The sequence below is a fragment of the Megascapheus bottae genome, chromosome 6 (genome assembly GCF_031878675.1).
Source record: "Megascapheus bottae isolate mThoBot1 chromosome 6, mThoBot2.hap1, whole genome shotgun sequence".
NCBI classification, from domain to species: Eukaryota; Metazoa; Chordata; class Mammalia; order Rodentia; family Geomyidae; genus Megascapheus; species Megascapheus bottae.
In genome coordinates this window covers 31,132,083-31,159,692 of record NC_143514.1, presented here as the reverse complement: position 1 = coordinate 31,159,692, position 27,610 = coordinate 31,132,083, and the positions used below count along the sequence as shown (strand labels likewise).

General features: G+C 37.3%; 1 protein-coding gene across 1 annotated transcript; it reads left to right on the top strand.

The window, feature by feature from the left end:
- Positions 1-22,521: 22,521 nt before the first annotated feature.
- On the top strand, positions 22,522-24,320 carry LOC150061603 (spindlin-W-like). The gene is made up of 3 exons (XM_090333970.1): positions 22,522-22,566; positions 23,916-24,061; positions 24,191-24,320. Exons 1-3 carry the CDS (start codon positions 22,522-22,524, stop codon positions 24,318-24,320), a joined length of 321 nt encoding a protein of 106 aa, XP_090190096.1.
- Positions 24,321-27,610: the final 3,290 nt, after the last annotated feature.

The window sequence follows — 27,610 nt, the reverse complement described above, 5'->3', positions numbered from 1 at the left end:
CGTTTATTGAGGAAGTACTTTCAGCTAATATAGGGTGCAGGAGCCTATCAGCACAAAGATGGGCAGGGTGGGGGAGGTCCACGTGTTTACTCTCACTATAGGTCTCAGCAGAGAGTGATGAAGCAATAACACATTCTTACCCAATGGTAATCAAGTCTCAGCAGAAAGTGATTCACAATACCGACCATATAGCTCAAAGTTAGGCATGGCGTTCATACATGACAGCTCATTTCTTTGTGTGGTTATCTTACTCAGTGATGCAGATTCATGGGCCAGCCTGACCCTGCGCTCGGCTCCCAACATATGTACACATACATGTAGATACCAGTCCTTCTCAGACCAATTCCACTTTTTCCTCCTTTCACTTATACTTTGCTCTTTTCTTTGTTTTCTTCTTTTATTCTCTTCTCTCTTTCTCTGTCACTACTCCTTTTCCTGATGTTGTATCTTCTTTCTCTTTCATTTCTTCCTTTCTTCTGTTTTTCCTTTTTGCCAGTATCTCTCATTTGATCTGTTCTCTCCTCCTGTTTACATTTTCTCTTCCTTTCTCCTTTCTCTTGACTTCCTTTACAACTCCTTTTCCATGCTCCACTCTTCCTTGGTTTTTCTTTGAAATCTGTCATTCTCTTTTCTTTCCTAAGTTTATTTTCATTTCCCCACTCCAAATCTCTTCTGTGACCCTAACCTCATTTCCTAGAGTAGCAGTGTCTACTTTCCTAGGCATGTAGGTGGTTCATAGGAAAGGGTCTTCTCCAAAGAATGAGGATTGAGACACATTTAGGTAGTCCAGTAGACATAGCTCAACTTTTGAGAGGGTTGCATGATTCTCATGAGATTTGGAACATGACAACTCAAAATATTTAGATACTGATGAAATGACATAAACTATATACAGACAATGGGAAAGCTGGGTTATTACTCCTATTACTTCCTCCCCCCACATTTTATTTTTTTGGTGGGTCATGGGGTTTGAACTTGGCCTGGGCTCTGTCCCTGAGCACTTCAGCTCAAGGCTACCGCTCTACCCTTGAGCCAAGCCCCACATCCTGTTTTTCTAGTAGTTTTTGTGTGCCTGATCTGGCTTTGGACCTTAATCCTCAAATCTCAGCCCTAAATAGCTAGGATTACAGACATGAGCACTGCACCCAGCTCTCCCGCCCTTAGAATCCAGAGTTAAGCAACAATTTCTAATTCATCAAACCTTTTAAGTTACTTGGTTAATCTTTCCTGTCAGCCTGAGCTGCCCCTATGATCTTATTCTTGAAGTCCACTTGAATGTCAGTGAGGCTTATAATTCTACAATTATTTTTTAAATTGCTAATTATAATATCCTCAAAGATAAGGATTATATTTGAACTTTTTCTATAGTCGACAAAACATAAAAGAAAGAAATCAGTGATCACATGTATTTTGTCTGTTGCATAAAACCTGTGATATTTAGTATTATGAGTCTTCCATTCCTGTTTTGTTCAGGAATTAATCCACGAAGAGATGTTGATTTTTTTTTTTTTTTGCCAGCCCTGGAGCTTGAACTCAGGGGCTGGCCCACTTTGTGCTCACAGCTAGAACTCTATCACTTGAGCCACACCACCACCTTTGGCCTTTTCTGAGTAGTTTATTGGAGATAAGAGTTTCATGGACTTTTCTGCCTGGGTTGGCTTTGAACCTTGATCCTCAGATCTCAGATTCCTGAATTGTTAGGATTACAGGTGTGAGCCACCAGTGCCCAGCTGAGATGCTGAATTTTGTCAAAGGCTTTTCTCTGTATCTACCAAGATGTCTAGTTGATTTCTTTGTGTATAGTATGTATGCTTACTGATTGGGTTCTATTAAACATTCTTGCATCTCTGGAATGAATGTAAGTTTGAACTTCATTATTGCGCATAATCTCTCTCTCTCTTTCTCTCTCTCTCTCTCTCTCGTTCTCTCATGCTCATCATGGGGTTTGAATTCAGGGCCTAGTGATGTCCTTGGGCTTTTTTTTCTCAAGGCTAGTGATCTGCCACATGAGTTATAACTTCACTTTTGGTCTTGCTGGTAGTTAATTGGAGATGAAAGTTACTACTGAAAGGCATATGCTGTTCACTCACCAGGAAGGGCAGCTGCTCTCTAACTGTGGGAGTGCTAGTCCCCAAAGATGGTAATGCTACAAGTCTACCATCTTTGTAAAATACCCTGGAACTGTGCCTTATATTCTCAACGTTAAATACAGTTTCCATAAATATTTGTTGATTAACTTTCTTCCTGGAGACACCACATTTTAAATTATTCTGTAATTAAATACTTCTATTAGTGGTCCATTAGAGGCAGCAGCCCTTCCTGAGTAAAAGTTTTTCTGTTTGTAGTCAAGGTACACTCTAATCAGCTCCTTGAGTGTCAATATTCATGTTCATTGAGATGACATTTCATTATGTCCTCCATGAAGGTTGAGGATGGAACAAACATTTATTTTCTAGAACTTGGTAGATATTTTTGCCCCAGGAAAGGGCTTGCTCTGATCATTTTGTTGATTTTTAAAAATTATCCTTTTCTGATCTCTAGGATTTGGAAACAAGACTTATATAATGTGTGATTATTGTTTTTAATGTACTATGTTATTTCTCATCTCTTTTGTTGTCCCTTGGTTATTCTCATATTGTTGCAGTATCTTACCTTGTTATCTGTCATGTTGTATATACGTTTATTTGTTTATTTGAAATAGGAAAGGGAAGGGGGAAAACAAGATAAGGGGAGGGGGTGGGGGGAAGGAAATGGGGACAAAAACATGAGAAGCAGTATCAATGTATTTGAAGTAAATCATCTTCTATCTGGTGAATATAACTGTAACCCTTCTATTAATTACAAACCAAAAAGAACTTAAAAGAATAAAAAATATCATTTTCTTCCTAAATTGTTTATTTTTGTGGTTTATTGTATTGATATTTTTAACCTTTTCAATGTCTCTTTTATGTGTCTACTATATTAGTGTGATTTATACTAGTATCCTTATATATAGTAGTTGTCTTTCTTTCTCTTCCAGATGTAGGGCTCTTTGGAATAATGGAGACCTTAACTTTTAATATTTCAATTTAATACTTTCTCAGAATTTCTCTTTCATATTTTGCATTGTTTTCCTAATTTTATTTAACTGTCAGTTATTCTTTTGGATCTCATTGAAATTTTAAAATAATTCCTCTTAATCCTTTTTTCAAATTATTTCTTATTTCTGGAATCTTTTTAAATTTTTTTATTGTTGGGGTAATAAATAGAAGGGTTACAGCTACATTCATCAGGTAGTAGGTGCATTACTTCTCATGCATTGATACTCCTTCTCATGCTTTTGTCCCCATAGAAATTTTTTTTTTACCAGTCCTGGGCTTGAACTCAGGGCCTGAACACTGTCCCTGGACTTTCTCAAGACTAGAACTCCACCACTTAAGCCTCAGCACCACTTCTAGCTTTTTTCTATGTATGTCGTACTGAGGAATCGAACCCGGTCTTTGTGCGTGCTAGGCAAGCACTCTACCACTAGGCCAAACTCCTGGCCATAGAAAATTTTTGAGACAAGGAGAATTTTTCTTTTTTGAAACTGGCAGTGGAGTTGAGGTTCAAGTTGTCTGGAATAGGGAAATCCTCCTGACTGAACCTTTGGAGTGCTTAGATTCCAGGTATGCTTTGCTGTGTATGGCCCCCTTACTTCTTTATCAGGCATTTCATCCTTTTGATTTCCTTGGAATTTATTTTTTCAGAGTTATGGTGTCTTTCTGAAGATGTCACGTTATTGATTCACATTTCTTGTGCTCCTATACTGAGATTTGTGCTGGTGGATCAAGTATATGTACTATTTTCATGGGGTGGCTAGCTGGTATAATTTAAATAGCAAATGTTCTCCATAGACTCATGTGAGGAAGGCTTGGTCTTTAGGTAGTGGTGCCAATTTTGAAACTTTAGAAGGTGGGGACCTAGGTGTAGGAAATATGCCATTGAGGTATGACTTTAGTGGATATGTTGTCTCTGGTTCCTTCCTGTCTCTCTGCTTCTGGCCATAAGGTGAGCAATCTTGCTATTTCATATCCTCTGACCATGATGCTCTATATCACCATGGCCCACAGACCATGGTACTGACCATGGACTGAAACCTCTGAAACTGTCAGCAAAATGATTCTTTCTTTCTTTTTAATTGTTTCTCTTAGCTGTTTGCCACAATGATGCAAGGTAACAGTATAAGCTAACAGTGGCAACCTGCCAATTCCGAGATGTGTCTCTATGCCTGAAGATGTAAATGTTCATTTTTCTTTAATACATGTTTTTCTCCTAAACCTGTGTCTTGGAATGTCAGTTTGTTATGCAATGTTGACTTTATTCCCAACTATGTTTAATTTTCATATAGCTTCTGTGGCTGTAATTAATGACATCGTGCCTACTATGGTAGGGTCAGTTTTGCTCATTGTCTTCATATGCTATACAAAAAATGAGGATAAGAATCGCTGAGGCATGTGTGGTGTAGATATCAGCAGTGGTGAAGTTCCTGTGTTGTCACTCCTACAATGGGAATGGTAACCCTTCTTCAGTGATCAAAGTTTCCTCAGACACTATTGCTTCCTCAGACACTACTAGCAAGGGTCCATGATACTAGCAGCTCCAGCAATGACCTGGGACCTGAAGTGCCTTTTCTTTGACTTCACAATGGTACAGGCCTGGAGACTGCATGGGAAAGAGTAGAGGAGGACTCCATGGGGCAGGTGTGGTAGTGACTCCTTGATAACATATATACCCAGCCCTGAGATTCCTGTAAGGCATTTATTGTCAATTTTACCTCTTTTCCAGAGCTCCCCAGATAGGGATTCATAATCTACATTCTAGACTAATGCTTTGGGGCTTCTCAGAAGAACCTGAGATAGTAGTCCAATGACCTTGTGGTTGCTATTCATAGTGCAGATATCTAAAGTACAGGTAGGCCTCTGATGATGCTTAGTTGTCCTTTTGTTTTTCATCAACAGCAGGATAGCAGAGTCCCTTTTCTAGTTTTATGAGGCTTTTTATAAAGTATTCCTTCTTTTCTTAGTTCCTAGACTCACTCATCTCCACCCTTTAGATGGTCAGAGGTTACTTCCTTTGTGACTCAGAACTTCCACTGGACTTTAGTGTTCTCTATGTTCATTCTGGAAGTTCATATAGTCTCACATTTTTCCTTCCTTACAGGCAGCACCGCAATGGTCCAACAGGGACTCTGGAATCAGTATGAGCCCCTCAGTCTATTAGTAGTGTGCCTTTTAGACATATTTCTTATTCATTCTAAATCTCTTCTTTGTGAAATGGAACCATTAACAGTAACTTACCCACAGGCTGAAGATGAAGAATTAATGGAGGCAACAGAAGTGCCAAAGAAACATGATGCCTAGTGGGCAAGTTAGCAGGGACAGTTTCTATTACTATTGCTTTGATTATCAGGATTATTTAAAAAAGAAATTGCTCTAGTATTTTCATAGTTGGACTTCTAGGGATTTTGAGCAACAATGGACTGTTCTTTTTTTGTTGTTGATTTTGCGAGTCCTGGGGCTTGAACTCTGGGCTTGGGCACTGTCCTTGGACACTTTTTGCTTAAGGCTAGTGCTCTGTCACTTGAGCCACAGCACTACTTCTAGCTTTTTCTGAGTAGGTGGTATTGAGGAATGGAACACAAAGCTTCATGCATGCTAGGCAATGCTCTACCACTAGGCTACACTCCCAGTCATGGATTATTCTTTTTCTTCAATGCCATCTTCTCTTGAGTTTCAAAATGTGCTTACTTTCTCCATATCCTAAAAAGGTCAATATCTAGATTTCCAATTCTCTGTAGTCCTCTGAAACTTGATTCTGCCTCATTCTTGTCATTCCCATTATTTCCCAGAATAGGTAACTTTAAGTAGTTTCTGAGCTGTTCATGGGATTTTAACTAAGAATTTATAGTGGGTAAGAGAACAATGGTAGCATGCCAAGTCCAAGATGTGTGTCTCCAAGAATGAAGATGTAAATGTTCATTAGTTCTGCCTCATCATGGAAAATAGCTTATATGCCAACTACTTCTATGAATCCTTCTGGAAATGATATCCTAGAAGTTTTTCCATAGATGAGTTGGAAGTCTTCTTAAGGATATTCTGGTACATGCTATTCATAAGGCTGTTGAAGAAATTGAGTCTTGGAATGGATAAATGATTTTCTAATAAAGTCAGACTTAGGTAATAAATGTGGATAATTGACTTTCTCATGTTTTCTATCAATGGAAATTGACAAATATACCTCCGCAAGAATGATTTACAAAAGCCTAATGAAGCCAGACACAAAGATGTTTATGAAATGTTATTGATATTGCCTCAATTTTACTTTTTGTATTTTGTCATATCATTTGAGTCCATGCAGACATTCAGCTTTGCTTTAAAGATAAATAAAAGAATTTTTCACTGGCAATCTCTATAGTGTGGCAGCAAATTGCTCAAGAGGCAATGTACTTTGATAAATATGAATTAAGGTCACTAGTTTTGTCTTGAAGAATCATCTACCTGTTACTACAGTGGGACCCGTTCTAGTATCTGTTGATTAAAGCTGCAAAGAAGACTTTTCTTGTATATCATGACAAAAACAGCAATATATAATTACACTCATAGGAATTTATCCCTCATTTTAGTTTTCAATTTCAGAAATAACAAACCCAGACCATCTGGCCAGCTCATTGAATTATTTGTCTTGTTAGTTCATCTTGGGTTCTTACTAATTCTTGTTTGTGATTTGCTTGACCCTGACTTCTGCCCATTAAACACATCTCTGGCTTACTCCTCCAAGATCATACTACAACATCCTTGTAGGTCTGGTGGCAGTTAGGGTCAGGCTTCCCCTGACTCACCTGGCTTCTGCAACAACCACAACCATCTGAAGGAGAAGAAAATAGGCTGAACTATCTTGAAGACAGTCATCTCTGAGAGGTGGTTCTTGACACTCCAGGTATGGAAGACGTTACACCAGAGAAAAGTGATGAAAAGAAGATCAAGCCAAAGTTATGTTTCTGTGCTTATATTTAGGTGACCAAGAGCAGGAACAGAAAAAACAAGAATTATAAAAGAGAAGTCTTGGATTAATTTGCAGCCTGGAAAATCTGAAGTAGTTGTTTAAGGTAGCGAAATCCTTTTTAGGGATAATTTGACTCAATGCTATATCCCTGAAAAATTTAAGTTAGAAGAATAAGATATTATTATAAAACTGGAGTAAACTAAGACATATGACAATTATGGAAGAAACAATAGTTACAGTAAGAATGACTCAGTAGGCTGAGTCAAACCAAGTGATTCATGTAGGCAGCCTGTCAGATTATCTGCCTGACAACCATCATGAATGACTGCAGAGGTCACAGTCACTCAAAGGACTCAAAGGGGGATTACCTCTTTGTTTTAGCTGAGGATTTGTATGTGTGTGTGTGTGTGTGTGTGTGTGTGTGTGTGTGTGTGTGTGTGTGTATTGTGTTCTGAGAACAATAGTAGTCTTATTGCTTGGGGAAGATAGCCCTTGTTCAAATGGACAGAACTTTTTCATCTAGATGGAAAGAATCTCTTGAAATACAGGTAGCATTTGTCCATCCTATCTACTAATGTATATATGTATATATACACACACTCATTATATATATTTATATATACACATACATATATACTCTGTATATGTGTGTATATGTTCACTGGTACCCCAGTGCCTGGTGTATTGAACATGTACAGGAAGTACTTGAAAATGCATTCATGGAGTCTGATTGATATTTTTTTTATAAATCCTCTTATGATAGATGGTGAAAGAAGCTACTTCAGAAGCTTTTGGATAATAGTAGGAAGATGGTCACAACTTAAAATGTTTCCAAGACAATCATCAAGAAGCATCTATATTCAGCATATTAAAGAGTTTCCAACAATTATGCTTTATTTGCAATGTATTTGTGCTAAAGGAATGAGTTCTAGTTATTTTGCTTTATGGTATTGACAGTTTGACTCTTTTCTATCAAATCAAACAGTATTTCACTGCTTGATACAAGGTACGAGGATAACAGCACAACACATTTGAAATCTTTTTAGAAGCAAGTAGGTATTGTGTTGCAAATACTTGAGGAAAAAAATGTATCATCATCTTCTGGGGCCTTGAGATGAATTATAGTCAGAAAAGCAATTGTGTCAATTGAGTCTTCCTCGAATGGTACAGAAGTTCAAGTAATTGTGATGATGAAACCATGAGCACTTATGAGAATTACTCAAATGAGTAAGTAATTCAGTAACCATACTTCTTCCAGACAGCTTAATGGGGATTATTATAATGACTTTTCTCATCACAAAAACTTCCTCAGTTTTACATTCACTAGTCAACTATAGCATTAATATTTGAAAATTTAAGGATATTTATACAAAAACAGAAGAAAGATACTAAAACTTCTTTAGGATATACTGTATATCTAGAAATATTTAATCTTAGAAGATTTATCTTGCTGGAGTGAACATGGGTAATGATTAATGGTGTGCCTTTCTATTTAAGGAATAAGTTATTGAACATCCTCATGGTTACCATACAGGGCTCAAGAGCAGACTGGCTTTTTAGAATGAATTTTAAGATTGTTACTACTCTCAAGAACATAATATCTACACCCAAAGTTAATTAAAGCAGTAGAAGTAACCCTCCCTCTAAATGACTATAGATTGTATTGAGTGAACACAAGAGGGCTTTAAAAGCTTTAAAAGTGTCAATGGACCAGTATTGTTGAGTACATTTTGGATAGCATAGAAACATAGTGGTTGCTATTTTTTCCCCCAGTGGAAGAGGAAAGAGTATTCAGTGTTCAGTGTTGGCAAGTTGAATCTCCTCAGCAGACATGGTCCATGGAAGGGTACTCCTGAAGCCAGCCATCAACTTAAGACCAGTAGCATAGTGACTGAGGTTGGACGCTCTTTTCAGGCTACTACTATGAGTGTTGAAGAGAGCCTGGTGATCGGGAAATGCTCTTTCCCCAGTATTGAATTTCATGTGAAAGCCTCCTCTTCTATTCCAGGCATTGCTTAGAGCCCTCCTTGTTCACTATTTCAGTTCAATAAGTTCATCACTTCAAGGGGCAAGCTGGGCTAGGACAGGTTTGATAAAGACCACTTCAAAGATCCTAAATAATTGTCTTCCTGGTTTCTTTTTCCATTGCATTCCAAGGATACATATTTAATTTTTTCTCTTTATCTTTTTATTCAAATAGATTTTTTCATATAGTTTTATTGTAATTAATAGAAGGGTTACATTATATTCACCTGATAGAAGGTGCATTACTTCACAAACATTGATACCCTTTCTCATGTCTTGGTCCCCATTTCCCTCCCCCCACCCCTGCCCCTCATCTTGTTTTCCTCCCTTATCTTATTTCAAATAACCAAATAAACATAATACAATATATGAGATAACAAGGTAAAATACTGTAACAATATGAGATAACCAAGGGACAGAAAAAGAGAAGACAGAAAACATAGTACATTAAGAACAACAAACATACTTGCCATTTACCCAATCATCCAGAAACAAAGACATACTAAATCCACCAGCACAACAATGTTCATTGTAGCATTATTCACCATAGCAAAGATATGGAACCAACCTAGATGTCCCTGAGTTGATGAGTGGATCAACAAGATGTGGTATTTGTACACAATGGAATTCTATGCTGCTGTCAGAAAGAACGACATCGCCCCATTTGTTAGGAAATGAAAAGACTTAGAAAAAATCATATTAAGTGAAGTAAGCCAGACTTAAAGGAACTTAGGCTCAATGGTTTCCCTCATTTGTCATAATCAGTAGAAACCTTGGACTCTTCTAGCAGAGATTTGCAATAGAGCCAAACCTTGATACAAAAGGCCATATAGTAGGACGTTAAATGAAAGGATCTCTAGGATATAGAAACCTAAGCCATATAATGAATGATTGTTGTTCTTAAGGTACTATGTTTTCTCTCATCTCTTTTGCTGTCCTTTGGTCATCTCATATTGTTACAGTATCTCACTTTGTTACCTGATATATCGGATATATTTGTATTTTGTTATTTGAAATTGGATAGGGAAGGGGGGAAAACAAGATGAGGGGTGGGGGTGAGGAGGAGGGAAATGGGGACCAAGACATGTGAAAGGGTATCAATGTATGGGAATTAATGCACCATTTGTCTGGCAAATATCATGTAACCCTTCTATTAATTACAATAAAAATATATGAAAAAAAGAACAACAATTACTCATTATACGGCTTTTGTTTCTATATCCTGGAGGTCTTTTATTTAGCATCATACTATATGGCCTTATGTATCTAGGTTTTGTTCTATTGTAAATCTCTGCTAGGAGAACCCAAGGTTTCTACTGATTATGACAAATGAGGGAAACCATTGAGCCTATGTTCCTTTGAGTCTGGCTCATTTCACTTATTATGATTTTTTCTAAGTTTTTCCATTTCCTTACAAATGGGGTGATGTCATTCTTTCTGACAGCAGCATAGAATTCCACTGTGTATAAATACCACATCTTGTTGATCCACTCATCAACTGTGGGACATCTGGGTTAGTTTCATATCTTTGTTATGGTAAATAGTGCTGCAATGAACATCCTTGTGCTAGTGGATTTAGTATGTCCTTGTTTCAGGATAACTGGGTAAATGCCAAGTAGTGGAATTGCTGGGTCATAGGGGAGCTCTATGTTTAGTCTTTTGAGGAACTGCCATACTGCTTTCCATAGTGGTTGAACGAGTTTGCATTCCCACTAGCAGTGTAGTAATGATCCCTCCTGTCCACATCCCCTCCAGCATCTGTTGTTATTAGATTTCTTGATCTTGGCTATTCTAACTAGAGTGAGGTGGAATCTTAGAGTTGTTTTGATTTGTATTTCTTTAATGGCCAGAGATGTCGAGCATTTCTTCATGTGTCTATAGGCCATTGGGATGGTTGTTTCTTTGGAGATTAGTTTTGGAGTGATTCAATTTTTTGAGCTATTGATATATTTTAGATATGAAGCCTTTGTCCATTGTATGGTTAGTGAAGATCTTCTCCCACTCTGTAGGCTTTCTAGTTAGTTTGCTAACTATGTCCTTTTCAGTTTACTGCAGTCCCATTTATCCAGATTTTCTCTGATTTGTTGTGTTTTTTGTTCCTTATTAAGAAAGTTTCGACCTGTGCCAAGGAGACTTAATGTATCTCCTATTCCTTCTTTTTTTTTTTTTGCCAGTCCTGGGCTTGAGTTCAGAGCCTGAGCACTGTCCTTGGATTTTCTCAAGGATAGCACTCTACCACTTGAGCCTCAGCACCATTTCTGGCTTTTTACTATATATGTGGGGCACCAAGGAATTAAACCCGGGTCTTCGTGCATGCTAGGCAAGCACTCTACCACTAGGCCAAATTCCCGGCCCCTCTCCTATTCCTTCTTATAAAGTTTTCAGTATATCTGCTTTTACCTGGAGATCTTTGATCCATTTGGAGTTAATCCTGGTGCAGGGTGACAAAGAAGGATCCATCTTTAGTTTCCTGCAGGTGCTTAACCAGTTCTGCCAGCACTACTTGTTGAAGAGGCTGTCTTTCTTCCATTCTATTTTTTTTTTTTTGGCTCCCTTACCAAAGATTAGGTGGCTGCATGTCTGTGGGTTAATATCTAGTCAAATAGATTTTTTAGCCACTTAAAGCTGTATAAGTCAGTGGCATTTAGTACATTAATAACTAGTACAACCATTACCATTATGTGGTAATGTGATCGAAGAACATTTTCTGTACCTAAAAGGAAACTCATACTCAATAAGCAACTTCTCTATTTCCCCTGCTTCCTTTAGTAGCCTGGAAATCTTCGTAATCCTTTTTGTCTTTTTGGCTTTATATATTTTGAATATTTTAGCTAAGTAGACTAGTACCTGTTATGGTTTGGGTGATCATCTCCCAAAGGCCAATGTGTTATGGCTGGATCCATGGCCTCTGGCACCACTGAAAGGCTGTGGAAACTTAAAGAGGTGGAACGCACTGTCCAGTTTTCTGGTTCTTGGAGACATGACTTTGAAGTGGTTATAGAGATTTAAGCTTTTCATGTTTTTTCTTTTTTTTGTGCCTGGAGGGGGGCAGCTTCTTTCCCTACACTATTCTGGCCAAGTTGTGTCACTTCACCTTAAGGCCAAATCATCCTGGACTAAAATCTACAAAGCTAGAAGACAAAGTAAACTTTCATTACAGTGGATTATCTTAGGGTTTCTCTTTCTTGGCTCAAGGCTGGTGTTCTTTTACTTGAGCCACAACTCCATGTTTGGCTTTTTGATGGTTAAATGGAGATGGGGAATCTCATAAATATTCCTGCCTTGGTTGGCTTCAAATAATGATTCTCAGATCTCAGCTTCCTAAGCAGCTAGGGTTGCAGGTGTTGAGCCATCAACACCTAATTCCTGTTATTTTTAAGCCACCAAATTTGTGGTAACCATTTGCTGAAGCAGACATTTTAAACTAACATTCCTGTCCTAATATTACTGGGTTATTTGACACCATTTATATCATTGATTTCAAGGTGACCTTTTGACCCATATATAACATACCCTGTTCCCTTACACATATGGAAATACAAAATATAACTATTACTGTCACTTTTCAAACATAAGGAAGTATCAATTTGTTATTATTTTTAATTATCCTTACATAGTTGTACAAAAGGGTTTCAACTCATCATGTGAATTTTTAGGTTCAATGCTTCTTGAACAATGTCACTCCTTCTTTTGTTCTCCTGATCAGTCCCAATCCCACTCATTCCCTCAAATTCTCTGGTCCCATTTTCACTTATGTGCATTGACTATTGTGACTGTATTTGCCCACCCTTCTACTGTCCATTCCTGTGCTTCTTCCCCTTGAACTTCCTCTCTGACAAATGAGAATCATACAATTAATACTTGGCTTAGCATCTGCCTATTAAGAAATCTTGTTTATTAGCTCTTTTGCTGTCCCTTGGTTATCTCATATTGTTATAGTATCCCACTTTGTTATCTGATATATCGGATATATTTGTATTTGGTTATTTGAAATTGGATAGGGAAGGGGGAAAACAAGATGGGGGGTGGGGAGGAGGGTAATGAAGACCAAGGCATGTGAAAGGGTATCAATGTATGTGAATTAATGCACCTTCTATCTGGCAAATATCATGTAACCCTTTTATTAATTACAATAAAAAATATCAAAAAAGAAATCTTGTTTAATTTATAGCATGTAACAGATTAGTATTAATAGTACAGTAGTCACCAGTGTGCACAGTTGCATTAATAAATGCGAAACACACATTTTATAAAAGACAAATTTTTATGTTGCATTTTATTTTCATCTAATTGTATAATATTGTAAGATTATTGTATGTCCTAATTTGCATTATAAATGTTTGTTTCCTACATAAAGGCATAAATATAGCAACTTTGTATAAAGGTAGCTAAATAGATTTTAATTTTTCTTTTATAAAAATTATCTTAACAGTGGGGTTACCATTGCCAAATTGTATGAGATAGGAATTTTGCCCCCGCAATGGTTGCTTTTATAAACATTACATAGAAGTGATACTGTACTATGTATAAGTTGTGTTTTTATACGGTTTCATATCAGCATTTTAAATTCTGGCAAACACTTAACCACTGTTATTTTTAAAATTATACCTTGTTGTATATGTAAAAAATCTTGTTTACATGTAAATACATTGTATGTTTTATAGAGGAAATATTTACCTATGGAGGATGCAAAATATTCAGCCTTCAATATAAAGGAGCCTGATATCTGAAAAAAACCTCTCTATGTCTTATGAAAACACAATATAGAATGATTATCAAAATTCAGGATTAATACTGTAAGAATATATTACTAAAAACCCATGGAATCACAAAGAAGTGGGAAGCTGGAGATAATGTCTGAAGGATGCTCTATTTAGGTCAAATCTAAGTGGATTACAGAATTTTTGAGGCAGGGCAGGTGTGAATATGGAACCCTATTTAAGGGTTCCAAGTAGGAAGACAATGTTAGAGTAGTGTGGGTGATGGATTGGGTAGGTGTGTTAGTGGTGAGGGATTTGTTTATGGAGTGAATGACACAAAGAATAACACCAAGGAAGGAGCTGATAATGTGTATTTTGTATCAATGTCTGTGTCTCTCCCAAATCCACATATCTATGTTCCTAAGGACTGTAGCTGAAGATGAGGCCTTTGAAAGCTTATTAAGGTTGAGGTCATAGTGATGAAGCCCTCATGATGGGAGAAGATGAGAGACAGCACAGAGCTGATCATTTTTACTCCGGAAGAGATTGCTTGTTAGAAATGACCTTGCCAAGCCTTGATGTTGGGCTTTTCTGCTTCCAGGAATGTGGATAATCCATTTTTCTATTAAAAGTTATCCTGTCTGTGCTATTTTTCTGGACAAACCTGACTATTGTGATGCTCATAGTTCATATGTAATACTGAAATGCCAGATGTTAGTGGTTTTGATATACTTGGGAGATGATGACTGAGGATGACTTACACATTTTGGGGAAAATATCTTGATATTGGCCTATAAAACCTGGAAATTGAGGTAATTACTGTTATTGGCTCAATTAGTTCCAGAGACTGATAGATAATTACAGTCAGCATTCAATTATTGTGATTCATATCACAGAGTAGCAGAGTCAAGTCAACTTGTCATGTATGTATTTGTCATAGAAATATAGTCATTTTCAGGTTTACAAGTTGGTCATATGTATTTTTGCAACACTGGTAAGGGAATGTATCTATATTATATATTATATATGTATTATATAATATATTACATATATCATAATTACATCATACTTAAGTTGTTTATTCTTTCTTGTACGTACTTGTTACGTATAAATGATGATCAAAAAACCTATGAGAGGGCTAGGAGTTTGGCATAGAGGTAGAGTGCTTGCCTAGCATGCACGAAGACCCAGGTTTGGTTCCTTAGTACCACATACATTGAAAAAGCTGGAAGTAGTGCTGTTGCTCAAGTGGTAGAGCACTCGCCTTGAGAAAAATCCAAGGAGAGTACTCAGGCCCTGAGCTCAAGCCCAGGACTGGCAAAACAACCCCAAAACCAAAAAAATCCCAAAAAACCTATGATAATTATTTTATTAGAATAACTCACATGAAAACAGTCTCTTAATAGGACAAATGTATAACATTAGACATAGAATATTGCTCCTTCAGCTTTTGTATGGTAAAGGACATAGATAGTAAATGAATTAGGAAGCCTACAGAGTGGGAGAAGATCTTCACCAACCAAACAATGGACAAAGGCCTCATATCTAAAATATATCAACAACTCAAAAAATTGAATCACTCCAAAACTAATCTCCAAAGTAACAACCATCCCATTAAAAAATGGGCCAAAGATTTAAAGAGAGTCTTCTCTGAAGAAGAAACAAAAATGGCCTATACACACATGAAGAAATGCTCAACATCTCGGTCATAAAAATATTTACAGGGAACTCAAGAAACTAATCCCCCCAAACCCAATAAACCATTCACTAAATGGGCAAGGGAACTAAAGAGAGTTATCAGAAGAAGAGATTAAAATGGCAGAAATGCATATGAGAAAATGTTCATCATCTATGGTCATAAAGGAAATGCAAATAAAAACAACCCTAAGGCACCACCTTACCCCAACAAGAATGGCCAAGATTTTGAACTCAGACAATGACAGGCAAAAGATTCCTGAACATGATTCCAGGGTCACAACAGATTGGAGAAAGACTCAATAAATGGGACAACCTAAAAATAAAAAGTTTCTGTACAGATAAAAGCATAGTCGCAAAAGTAGAGAGACAGCCAACCAACTGGGAAAAGATATTCACCAACAATACATCTGACAAATGCTTAATATCCAGTATTTACAGGGAACTCAAGAAACGAATCCCCCCAAACCCAATAAACCATTCACTAAATGGGCAAGGGAACTAAAGAGAGACTTATCAGAAGAAGAGATTAAAATGGCAGAAATGCATATGAGAAAATGTTCATCATCTATGGTCATAAAGGAAATGCAAATCAAAACAATGCTAAGATTCCACCTCACTCCAGTTAGAATGGCCAGGATCAGGAAAACTAATAATAACAGATGCTGGAGGGGATGTGGCCAGGAGGGATCACTACTACAGTTGGTGGGAGTGCAAACTCATTCAACCACTATGGAAAGCAGTGTGGCAGTGCCTCAAAAGGCTAAACATAGAACTCCCCTATGACCCAGCAATACCACTACTTGGCATTTACCCAACCATCCAGAAAGAAGGGCATACTAAATCCACCAGCACAACAATGTTCATTGCAGCACTATTTACCATAGCAAAGATATGGAACCAACCTAGATGTCCCACAGTTGATGGGATCAACAAGATGTGGTATTTATACACAATGGAATTCTATGCTGCTGTCAGAAAAAAACGACATCGCCCCATTTGTTAGGAAATGGAAAGACTTAGAAAAAATCATATTAAGTGAAGTAAGCCAGACTCAAAGGAACTTAGGCTCAATGGTTTCCCTCATTTGTCATAATCAGTAGAAACCTTGGGCTCTCCTAGCAGAGATTTGCAATAGAGCAAAATCTTGATACATAAGGCCATATAGTATGAAGCTAATTGAAAGGACCTGCGGGATACTGAAACAAAAGCCATATAACGAATGATTGTTGTCCTCAATGTACTATGTTATCTCTCATCTCCTTTGCCATCTCTTGGGTATCTCATATTGTTACAGTATCTCACTTTGTTATCTGATATATTGGATTTATTTGTATTTGGTTATTTGAAATTTAATAGGGAAGGGGGGAAAACGAAGACGGGTGGGGGGTGGGGGGGAGGGTAATGGGTACCAAGACATGTGAAAGGGTATCAATGTATGTGAATTAATGCACCTTCTATCTGGCAAATATCATGTAACCCTTTTATTAATTACAATAAAAGAATTAAAAAAACAAAAAAATAAAAAAGAATATTGCTCCTTCAGCTTCAGATTTCATAAACATTCCTAAAATTATTTCCCCTTTGACATATTTGAAATAACTTATAGTAGAGTGCTGTGTCATTTCTGAGTCATTTTATAAGTCATTGGTGTTTTGTTACTTTTACAAAGTAACATGATTTTTCTCTTACTGGGAAAATCAGAGCATTACTAAAGGTGAATAAAATTGAACTAATGAATTTAGTTGTCAAAAATAAAAGACTGACCAGCAGTGTAGTAGGGTTCCTTTTTCTCCACAACCCTGCCAGCAACTGTTATTGTCTGAGTTCAAAATCTTGGCCATTCTTGTTGGGGTAAGGTGGTACCTTAGGGTTGTTTTTATTTGCATTTCCTTTATGACCATAGATGATGAACATTTTCTCATATGCATTTCTGCCATTTTAATCTCTTCTTCTGATAAGTCTCTCTTTAGTTCCCTTGCCCATTTAGTGAATGGTTTATTGGGTTTGGGGGGATTCGTTTCTTGAGTTCCCTGTAAATACTGGATATTAAGCATTTGTCAGATGTATTGTTGGTGAATATCTTTTCCCAGTTGGTTGGCTGTCTCTCTACTTTTGCGACTATGCTTTTATCTGTACAGAAACTTTTTATTTTTAGGTAATCCCATTTATTGAGTCTTTCTCCAATCTGTTGTGACCATGGAATCATGTTCAGGAATCTTTTGCCTGTGCCTATGAGTTCCAGTGTCTCTCCTACTTTATCATGTAGCAGTTTCACGGTTTCTGGTCAATTTTTAGTTTTCTACATGTGGCTGCCCAGTTTTGCCAGCACCAATAATTGAATAGACTGTGTCTGTTCCACTGTATATCTTTGGCTCCCTTGTCAAATACAATGGATATAGAAAATGTGGTATATATACACAATGAAATTCTACATAGCCAAGAGACAAGATAAAATAATGGCCTTCACAGGGAAGTGGATGAATCTAGAGCGAATCATGTTGAGTGAGACAAGTCAAGACCTAAGGAACAAAAGGCGCATGATATCCTTAATATGTGGCTATTAAATCCAAAGACTACAAGAGCGAGGACTCAATAACTGCATACCCAAAGCTATGGGCATGGTCATGGAAATATAAACATGACTATATAGACATAAAAACCTATGATTCTATAGACATAATGTTTTATTTCATAAATTAATATGTTTCTATTACATACAAACCCTTAGCCTAATTTTGATTAAGTTATAAATACTAAGTCCCAGTGATTACAGAGATTCCTTTCTTGAACACTTGTTTGTTAAACTTGTCATTTAAAATATGATATAAAAATCAACATTAATAAATTCTTTAGTAAAAAATAATAGACCATTTACAGTAGGATGGATTTCCAAATAATAGGCACTTTTATAAATGTAGTGAATTAACAGTCTCTAGACTAATAAAAAATAAAAAGAAATAAAAGACTGAAAAAAAACAAAAAAATAAAAAGAAATAAAAGACTGAAAAAAAAACAATCTTGAAGAAATAGTCATAGAAAAAATTCAGGCAGTCTTCAATCGGTTTTGTAAGTATGAGATCCCATGCACCTGACTAGATTCTCTGTGTAGCTTCCTATTGCAGTTGTAGTCATTACTACAACTTAATGGCTTAGTGAACATGAACTGGTTGTTTTGTAGTCCATAATGAGTCTTGCTGAGTTGAAATAAAGATATGGGTAGTGCTACTTCTTTGTAGATGCTCTTCTCAGGGACATTCTATTTCCATGCTCTTCCCATCTTTCTAGAGGCCATTGGGTTACTTGCCTCTCAGCTCCATTCTTTGATCTAAGCTGGTGGACAAGTGTCTTATGATACCATTAAGCAATGGTATTTTTCTGGCCTCCAATTCCTGGGATCGAGTGAGTCATCTGCTAGGGGAAAGCATGTACTCTAGAGCTTAGTTTTATTCTGCTTCATGCTTTGATCATCTGCTTTTAGGAGCATTTAGAGAAGGATTGATTATGAATATTGGATAAGTTCATTTCTTGGTAAAATAAAAGAAGTAGGGGATGGGTGCTGGTGTCTCACGTATGTAATCCTAGCTCCTCAGGAGGCTAAGGTCTGAGGATCCAGGTTTGAAGTCAGTCTGGACAGGATCGTCTTTGAGACTCTTATGTCCAATTAACCAGCAAAAAAGACATAGGTAGAGGTGCTGCTCAAATGGTAGATCTCCAGCCTAGAACATGAAAAAGCTAAGGGACGGCACCTAGGGCCTGGGTAAAGCATCAGTACTGCCATTAAAAAAAGAACTAGAATAAATTAATTTTAAGGTTTGTTTTAGCCTAATATTCAGTGAAACAAAATAAACAAGCAACTGACCTCATAGTAGCCTTTTTTGACTGAGAAATCTGATACAAGTAATCAAATCATTCAGACTGGTTTATATCTGTGGAGGCAAACAGAGACATTTTGTTTATCATTTCTGTATGGCCCATTAGTAGGCATCAGGAGACATTTTGCCTGGAAATTTCCCCCTAAATACTGCAGAGAATAAACAATTGAAACAGTCTGTTGCAATAAAATATTTGTGAGAGTGATTTTCAGACGTGTGTGAAAACTGATTTATCATGGCCTCTATCTCTATTCTACTTTCATCCTTCATCAAATATCCAGAAGACTTTCATGCACATGAAGACTCTGCTGAGTATATTTTATTCAGCTTGGGTGTGCTTTCTGACAAGTGCAGAATAAGAGGTTCTTTCAATTTTGGGATGGCTTCATTTGAGCCAAGTTTCCCTGTATTTTAGCTCCTAGTGGCTCCTTCCTCTTTCTTCCTTCAATGAAACATTTGTTTTTTTGCCTTCTTGAAACTTTTTGTTTCTTTTTGACACTCCCACTTATAAGCTGTGTCGAAATTTTCTACTTGGAATACTGGGCACAGGAAGATGGCCTCATGACTGCCTATAATGGAAAGTTAAATTTCAAAAAGTTGAATTGAACTAGGGAAGACACTTTCAGTGGACCTGGCTTATGATGAGAATTAGAGTCATTTTTCTTTCACTGAAACACATAAAGTATACTTTTGGGAAAATCTAGAAAGATGTTCATTGTTAATAAACAATGGATGTTCAGTCACAATTTATTGCTATAGATCTAACTTGTGATAGAACACATCTTTACAGCTGAAGTGAAAAGGAACATCCAGTTTCAGGTTTTAAAAGGGAACAAGGTGGCCTGGAAGTTTGGCCTAGTGGTTGAGTGCTTGCCTAGTATGCCCGAAGACCAGGGTTCAATTCCTCTGTACCACATACATAGGAAAATCCAGAAGTGTTGTTGTGTCTCAAGTGGCAGAGCACTATCCTTGAGGAAAGTCCAAGGACAGTGGTCAGGCCCTGAGTTCAAACCCCAAGACTGGCAAGGTAAAAAAAAAGGAACATGGCTGCTGTAAATCGACTATTGTTGAAATAATTTCATGGCAACCTGCTTTTGGGTTTCTTGGGTAGGTAGTTCATGATCGTTAGGGTTAACTATTTACCGAAAAGCCTTGCTATGATGTTGTTCTGAGTTGTCAGTCTTGTTAAAAAAAATTAGGGGCTGAACAGTGAGAGGAACGAGGCAATAATCAGGAAAGAAACTCCTTTCACAATAGCCTCAAAGAAAATAAAGTACCTAGGAATTAGCTTAACTAAGAATGTAAAGGACCTTTTTGACGAAAACTTTAAAACCCTAAAAAAGGAAATTAAAGCAGAACTGAGGAAATGGAAAAACCTCTCATGCTCCTGGATTGGAAGAATCAACATCGTAAAATGACAATCTTGCCAAGAGCTATCTACAAATTCAATGCAATACCCATCAAAATCCCAATGTCATTCTTTAAAGAAATAGAAGAGGCAATCCAAAATTTCATATGGAATAATGAATGATTGTTGTCCTTAATGTACTATGTTGTCTCTCATCTCCTTTGCTGTCCCTTGGTTATCTCATATTGGTATAGTATCTCACTTTGTTATCTGATATATTGAATTTATTTGTATTTGGATATTTGAAATTTGATAGGGAAGGGGGGAAAACCAAGACGGGTGGGGAGTATGGGGGGGAGGGAAATGGGTACCAAGACATGTGAAAGGGATCAATGTATGTGAATTAATGCATCTTCCATCTGGCAAATATCATGTAACCCTTTTACTAATTACAATAAAAAAATGAAAAAAAATTAGGGGCTGGGAACATAACCTAGTGGCTATGTGTACCATATACACAGATAAAGCCAGAAGTGGTGCTGTGGCTCAAATGGCAGAGCACTAGCCTTGAGCAAAATATGTCCAAGGACAGTGCCTATATCCTGAGTTCAAGCCAGGACTCACAAACAAACAAACAAAAAACATTAGTTAGTTATCAGGTAGACATTTCATAGATTCAACAGGGATGATGGTTGAGGTTTTTTTTTTTTCCCCCAGTCCTGGGCGTGAGCTCAGGGCCTGAGCACTGTCCTTGGACTTTCTCAAGGCTAGAACTCTATCCCTTGAGCCTCAGCACCACTTCTGGCTTTTTTTTTTCTATGTGTGTGGTGCTGTGGAATTGAACCTGGGTCTTTGTGCATGCTAGGCAAGCACTCTACTACTAGGCCAAACTCCCAAACCCATGGTTGAGTTGTTTTTTTTTTTTGCCAGTCCTGGGCTTGGGCTCAGGGCTTGAGCACTGTCCTGGGGCTTTCTCAAGGCTAGAGCTCTACCACTTGAGCCTCAGCACCACATCCAGCTTTTTGCTATGTATGTGGGGTACCGAGGAATTGAACCCAGGTCTTCTTGCATGCTAGGCAAGCACTCTACCACTAGGCCAAACTCCAGGCGCCGAGTTTTTGATAACTGTGGTTTAGATGTGTCCACTCAAAACACTGAGTTTCCCAGCTTGTGGAATCACTGAGAGATGATTGACTCATGAAGATGCCAGTATCATATATAGATTAATATTCTCATGAATTGATAGCTGAATGGGTTATTAGAAGTTGGGGCACAGCAGGCCTTTGAAGGGCATATCTTTTCTCTGAATCTTTCTCATTCTTGGTCAGGAGATAAACTATTTTGACCCATCATATGCTCTTGATATGGTATTTGTCCCACAATGGGCCAAGAAAAAATAAAGCTAAGTGACAGTAAACTGAAACCTCTCAAATTGTGATCCAAAATAAATCTTTCCTCATTAAATTCTTTTCCTCATGTATTTGGGGACACCAATGAAAAGCTAATGCACTGATTTATTTGCTTTTGGTGTTTTGACATATTACTTGATTTCTCAAGAAAGACACAAGGACATTCAAATGTTTACTTTTTAATCATTACTGTAGTATTAGGGTTTGAACTCAGGATCTGTGGCTATTAAAAAGACTCTAGTACTTGAGCCCTATACTTAGGCAGTTTTTTGAATTAGTTACTTTTTGGATTCTATCTTGTATTTCTATCTGGGGTCAACCTTAGCCCTCAATCCTCTCTCACCCATGCTTCCTGTGTAGTGGGGGTCGTAGGCACGCATCACCATGCTTAGATTACTGATTGAAGTGAATCCTTACTAACTTTTTGCTCAGACTGGCTTTGAATCATGATCTCCCTGATCTATGTCTCACAAGAGGCTGGGATTACAGATGTAAGACACTTCTCACATAGTGTTTGCCTCATAACGGGCCTAGGAGAAATGAAGCCAAGGGACAATGGCCTGAAACCCAAATACATGGAAATACATAGAAAAGGAATGAAATATAAATGCGTACCTAGCAGAGTTTCCATGAAGATGAAATAAAATAATGGATAGAATGGACCAATTCTATTCATGGCATGTGAGACACTAAAGAAATGGTCTCTGAGTAAGCTATCATGATCACCAATATCTATCTATCTATCTATCATCTGTCTATCTATTTATCTATCTAGCTGTCCATCAATCTTTTTATTTTTGTGAACCTAGTGCCTGGGCACTGTCCCTGAGCTTTTGTGCTCAAGGCTAGGGCTCTACCAGTTGATGAAGAGCTCAGCTTCTGACTTTTTGCTGATTAATTGGAAATGAGTCTCATGGACTTTCCTGCTGGAAAAAGTGATTTTTCATATCTCAGGCTCCTGAGTAGCTGGATTACAGGTATGAGCCACCATTTCCCAGCTACTCCTACTTTTATTAAGTGCTTATGATTCCAGACATTTCTGCTAAACCTGAAAAAGAGACACTTAGATGGAGTCTTAATAAGATTACTGACACTCTGTGGAAAGTTTCAAGTAGGAGAATATTGAATTTTCATAGGAGTCACACAGTTCTACTACTCATATATATATATTGGTGAATGAATATTTAATTCAAAAGACTCTTGGTCAGGGATCCAGAGATGATGCAGACCATGCTGGACTGTCTGCAAACACAAAGAAAACATCAGAGCATATATGTGTATTTGGTTTTTTGAAATCAGATAGGGAAGGGGAGAAAACAAGATGAGGGGTGGGGGGTGGGAGGAGAGAAATGGGGACCAAGACATGAGAAAGAGTATCAATGTTTGATACTATGTTTGAAATATGTTTGATCAATGTTTGAAATAATACACCTTCTATCTGGTGAATATAATGTAACTCTTCTATTAATTACAATAAAAATATATGGAAAAAAGAAAAAATCCTAATGGGAAAGCAAAGAATGCTTTTCAATTTTTTTTTAGAATAGAGACTCAGTCAGAATTGGAAAAATGGACAACCTTCATAGTTATTGAAATCTCTACAATGACATGGCTGAAGAATCTCAGGTACCTTCTGATAATTTTGAAAATTTGATTTAGATTTGCTGGATAAAATCCCTAAACTCAAAAGAAAATAAAAATCCAGAGACATAAAAAAAAGCAAGTATCAGAGCAGCATGGAGCCAAGAAAGACTCTTCCAGCCCTTGAGGGGAAATGTAGTTCACAGGATCTAGCATGGGTGTATAGAGAGCAATGTTTTTAATTTTTTAAATCACCTAGTGGAGGGGGATTATCCTGTACCATTTGACCATAAATCCTTCTTTGTATTGTATGAAGTATGATAGATTTGACTGTGTTTATGGACTACAACTTTGTAAAGATTATAAACTTTCTTCATTCATTTTCCTTCCTGACAATCATCTTGAGTCATCTTACCACATCTTGAGTCTGCAATGCATACTTTGCAAATACAGTAACTAGTAAAATAGTGGAGTGTATGTCTGAGATGGAGAATGGTTAGAAAAATGAATGAAGAGAGATGGACTTATCACCAGCAGTGTCACGAATGCATGGTTTTACAAGAAGAAAGATCCCATATTGTACATGTACCTGCTGCTAGATGATCACAAACAAGACAACCTTCTTAGCATTCCTGATTCTCCTCCAGCAAAAAGGAAACCATGAGAGGTTGTGCTGGCCTGAGAGGCAAATAACATACCAAAGAAAATGTGTGGAAAAGGACTGGTATGGTCATTTACCAAGTAGAAGCCAAACCATTTGGCTATTTTTATCAGATTTGATGCATATTTATTTGTACAATTAGGCAAAACATGTAAACTTTATCACTAACTTTGCCAAATTTGTAGAACTATTAAATTCATAATTTGTAAACATAAAGACTTGATTGCTTTCTAGTGTCAAAAAGCTTAAATGTCTCTGTGAGCCCCCAAACTGAGCTAGTGGGATAGATTTGGTTCCAAATAGAACAAATGGATATGAACACATAGCAGTTTGTGAAGACTCCTTCCTCTTACAAGCAGTCTTTTGGGAGAGGATTTACAGGTGGGTCTGGCACAAAATTAAGGTGGTATCATAGTCATTAAATCGGAATATCTAGTCATCATTTTTCTTATAGTCTAGCACCGTTTTATTCTACTGATGAAAAGCATAATTTTTAAAATTATCCATTTATTTTGGTTTTTGTTTTTTTTGAGAGACACATATCTGTATCTACCTATTTAATATGTGTTGTGTACCCATATATATAGTATGTGAGTATATATATAGTATATATATATACTGATATATCAGATATATCTGCTTTTTAAAATTTAAAATAAAATTGATGCTCAGGTAGTCTATTGAGATGTTTACGTTATTTTGAACATCAGACATTAAGAGCAACTTTTCAGTCTTGAGGTTATTCCACCACATGTCCAACTATTACTTAAATGTGAACAGTTAATGACCCACAAAGGAATCTGATAAACCGATAACTAATCTGAATAAAAAGCTGCCTTCTGTTTTAAGTGTTGCAATATTTGTTTACATTTTAATCATGAATTTTTTTTTTTGGTGGGTCATGGGGCTTGAACTCAGCCTGGGCGCTGTCCCTGAGTTCTTCCGCTTAAGGCTATCGCACTACCCTTGAGCCAAGCTCCACTTCCCATTTTCTAGAAGTTAATTGGAGATAAGAGTCTCAGGTCCTTTTGTGCCCAGGCTGGCTTTGAACCTTGATCCTCAGATCTCAACCTCCTGAGTAGCTAGGATTACAGAGGTGTGAGCCTCATAAATGCTTTGTAAGTGAAGCTCAGGTCCTTGATTTACATGGTGTAATGTAGGCAATGTTTTGAATGGTACATTTGTTCCATTATTTGTACAAATCAATGATTCATTTAAATCAGTGATTAAAATCAGTGATCCATCAAAACAAACAAACAGATAAGCAAAAGAACTTATGTATAACTCATGAAGAACCCCAATGAATATGAAAGGCAAGAGCAACACATAGTCCCTTAGGTAGTGTGGTCCCAGTCTTTCCTCTTTTGGTTTTTCCCTCCCCTTCTTGCTCCTGCTTCTCACCCTTCTCTTCTCACATTCTTCCTCCTTTACTCTTCATTTTTATGAATTCTCCACTTCTTTTGTCTTCTACTATTTATTCTTTTTCAAAAAATGTTTTTTGCAGAGAATCCTTTGTTGTTTCCAGAGCTGTGGACTCTATAGGTCCAGGATAGTTTCTTGAAACCAAGGATCTCATCTCCTCTTTCTCTCTCAGTTTGCCCTGGGAGAACAAGGAGCATTGGCAAGGCAAGTGGCTTCTAAGATTACACAGCTGCTCAGTGAAGAAGAGGTAGTATAATTTGCTGATCTTGAGTTGAAGTACAGTACATTTCTCTCTACATCTTATGGAAGGGAGGAAAGGTAGAAGTACCAGAAAGCTGCTATGAAAATAAATGATCTTAGAAAGTTTAGTTGAAGTAAAATATTCTTAATGATGGCGAAAGTAAAAGGAACCTTTCCTCACCATAGAATCTGGTCTTGTATATTGCAAAAACAGTACTCAGAAGTACAGAATTTGGCAATTCATCAACACCACTTAAAAAGAATGTTGTTTGTGAAAGTCCTAGATTAGAAACAGCTTCTCTTCAGCATACAAGCATTAGAAATGTTGTCTGAAGCCATGAGTTCTCCAAAAGATTTAGGGTTTTAAATTTAGGTTCTGGAGAGCTAGGCTCTGATGAGAAGATCAGAACACGCTGGTAGGGTGAACAAGTGGCAGCATGACTGTCTTCTGCCTTCCAAGCCAGCTAAGACAGGCCACGTGTCTTTGTTTCCAACTCCAAGAAAACTCTCTGTGTCAGGCACTCAGAGGTGTCACAGAAGAGAGCTAAACCGCCTGCCAAATTAGGCTACTATAACTCTGAAACACGAAATTTCTTTCCTTTCAGACTTAAAAGTCAACAGTCCTAGAAATTGGCAACTAATGGGGTATTAGTTTAAAAGCAGTATCACTTCCTGTAGGGTGAACTATATTTTAATGATTTCCTTATTTTCTAAGTACATACTGCGTTGTATATTGTTCCTGGTTGTATTCAATGTCACATCTTGGGGTTGTAATATATATATGAAAGTGAACATTTGAGGGCTGGGAGTTTGGCCTAGTGGTAAAGTGCTTGCCTAGCATGCATGAAGACTCGGGTTCGATTCCTTCCTTGGTACATAGATACATAGAAAAAAGCTGGAAGTGGTGAGGCTCAAGTGGTAGAGCTCTAGCCTTGAGAGAGGCTAAGGACAGTGCTCAGGCCCTGAGCTCAAGCCCAAGAATGGCAAAAAAGTGAACATTTGCTAATGAATGTTAGAAACTAATGGTGAGTCAATTTCTTGCCAAAAGAACCAGTTTGTTTAGTCATTCTTGAAAACACAATGTAATCTGTGCCCCAAACCATGTATTTATATGCTTGAATCTTTTTTCCCCTGTGATTAATTGTATCATTTGTGCCACTCACAGCTGATAATTTGTGCAGGAAAGATGTCTGGTGAAAAATTTGAGATTATATTCACTTTTTTTCAGAAATTTACTAATATTTATTTATTTTTATTTTTTGTCTGGGGCTTGACCTCAGGGACTGGACACTGTCTGGACAATTTTGGCTCAAGGCTAGCACTCTGCCACTTGAGCCACAGTGCCACTTCCGGCTTTCGTCTGTGGATGTGGTATGGAGGAATGGAATCCAGTGCTTTGTGCATACTAGGCAAGCTCTCTACCACTTGGCGACACTCCTGACCCTTAATATTTATTTAAAACGGCAATCTCCTATAATAAAATAATAAAATATATAGTATTTCATTCAGCTAACTTATAGTTCTAGCTTTAGCTGCTAGCCACAATAACTTAACAACTGCAAAAAGGCTTTCTTTTAAAAAAATTATTGTCAGGGTAATCTATGGAGGGGTTATAGTTACATATGTTAGCT

Excerpts from the sequence above, each read along its gene's own strand:
- LOC150061603 (XM_090333970.1), top strand. The coding sequence starts at position 22,522 with ATGATCTCCCTGATCTATGTCTCACAAGAGGCTGGGATTACAGAT. Across the intron at positions 22,567-23,915 it reads AAGAGGCTGGGATTACAGAT|TGGAGGGGGATTATCCTGTA; the intron begins GTAAGACACTTC and ends TAAATCACCTAG. Across the intron at positions 24,062-24,190 it reads CTTCCTGACAATCATCTTGA|CAGTGTCACGAATGCATGGT; the intron begins GTCATCTTACCA and ends ACTTATCACCAG.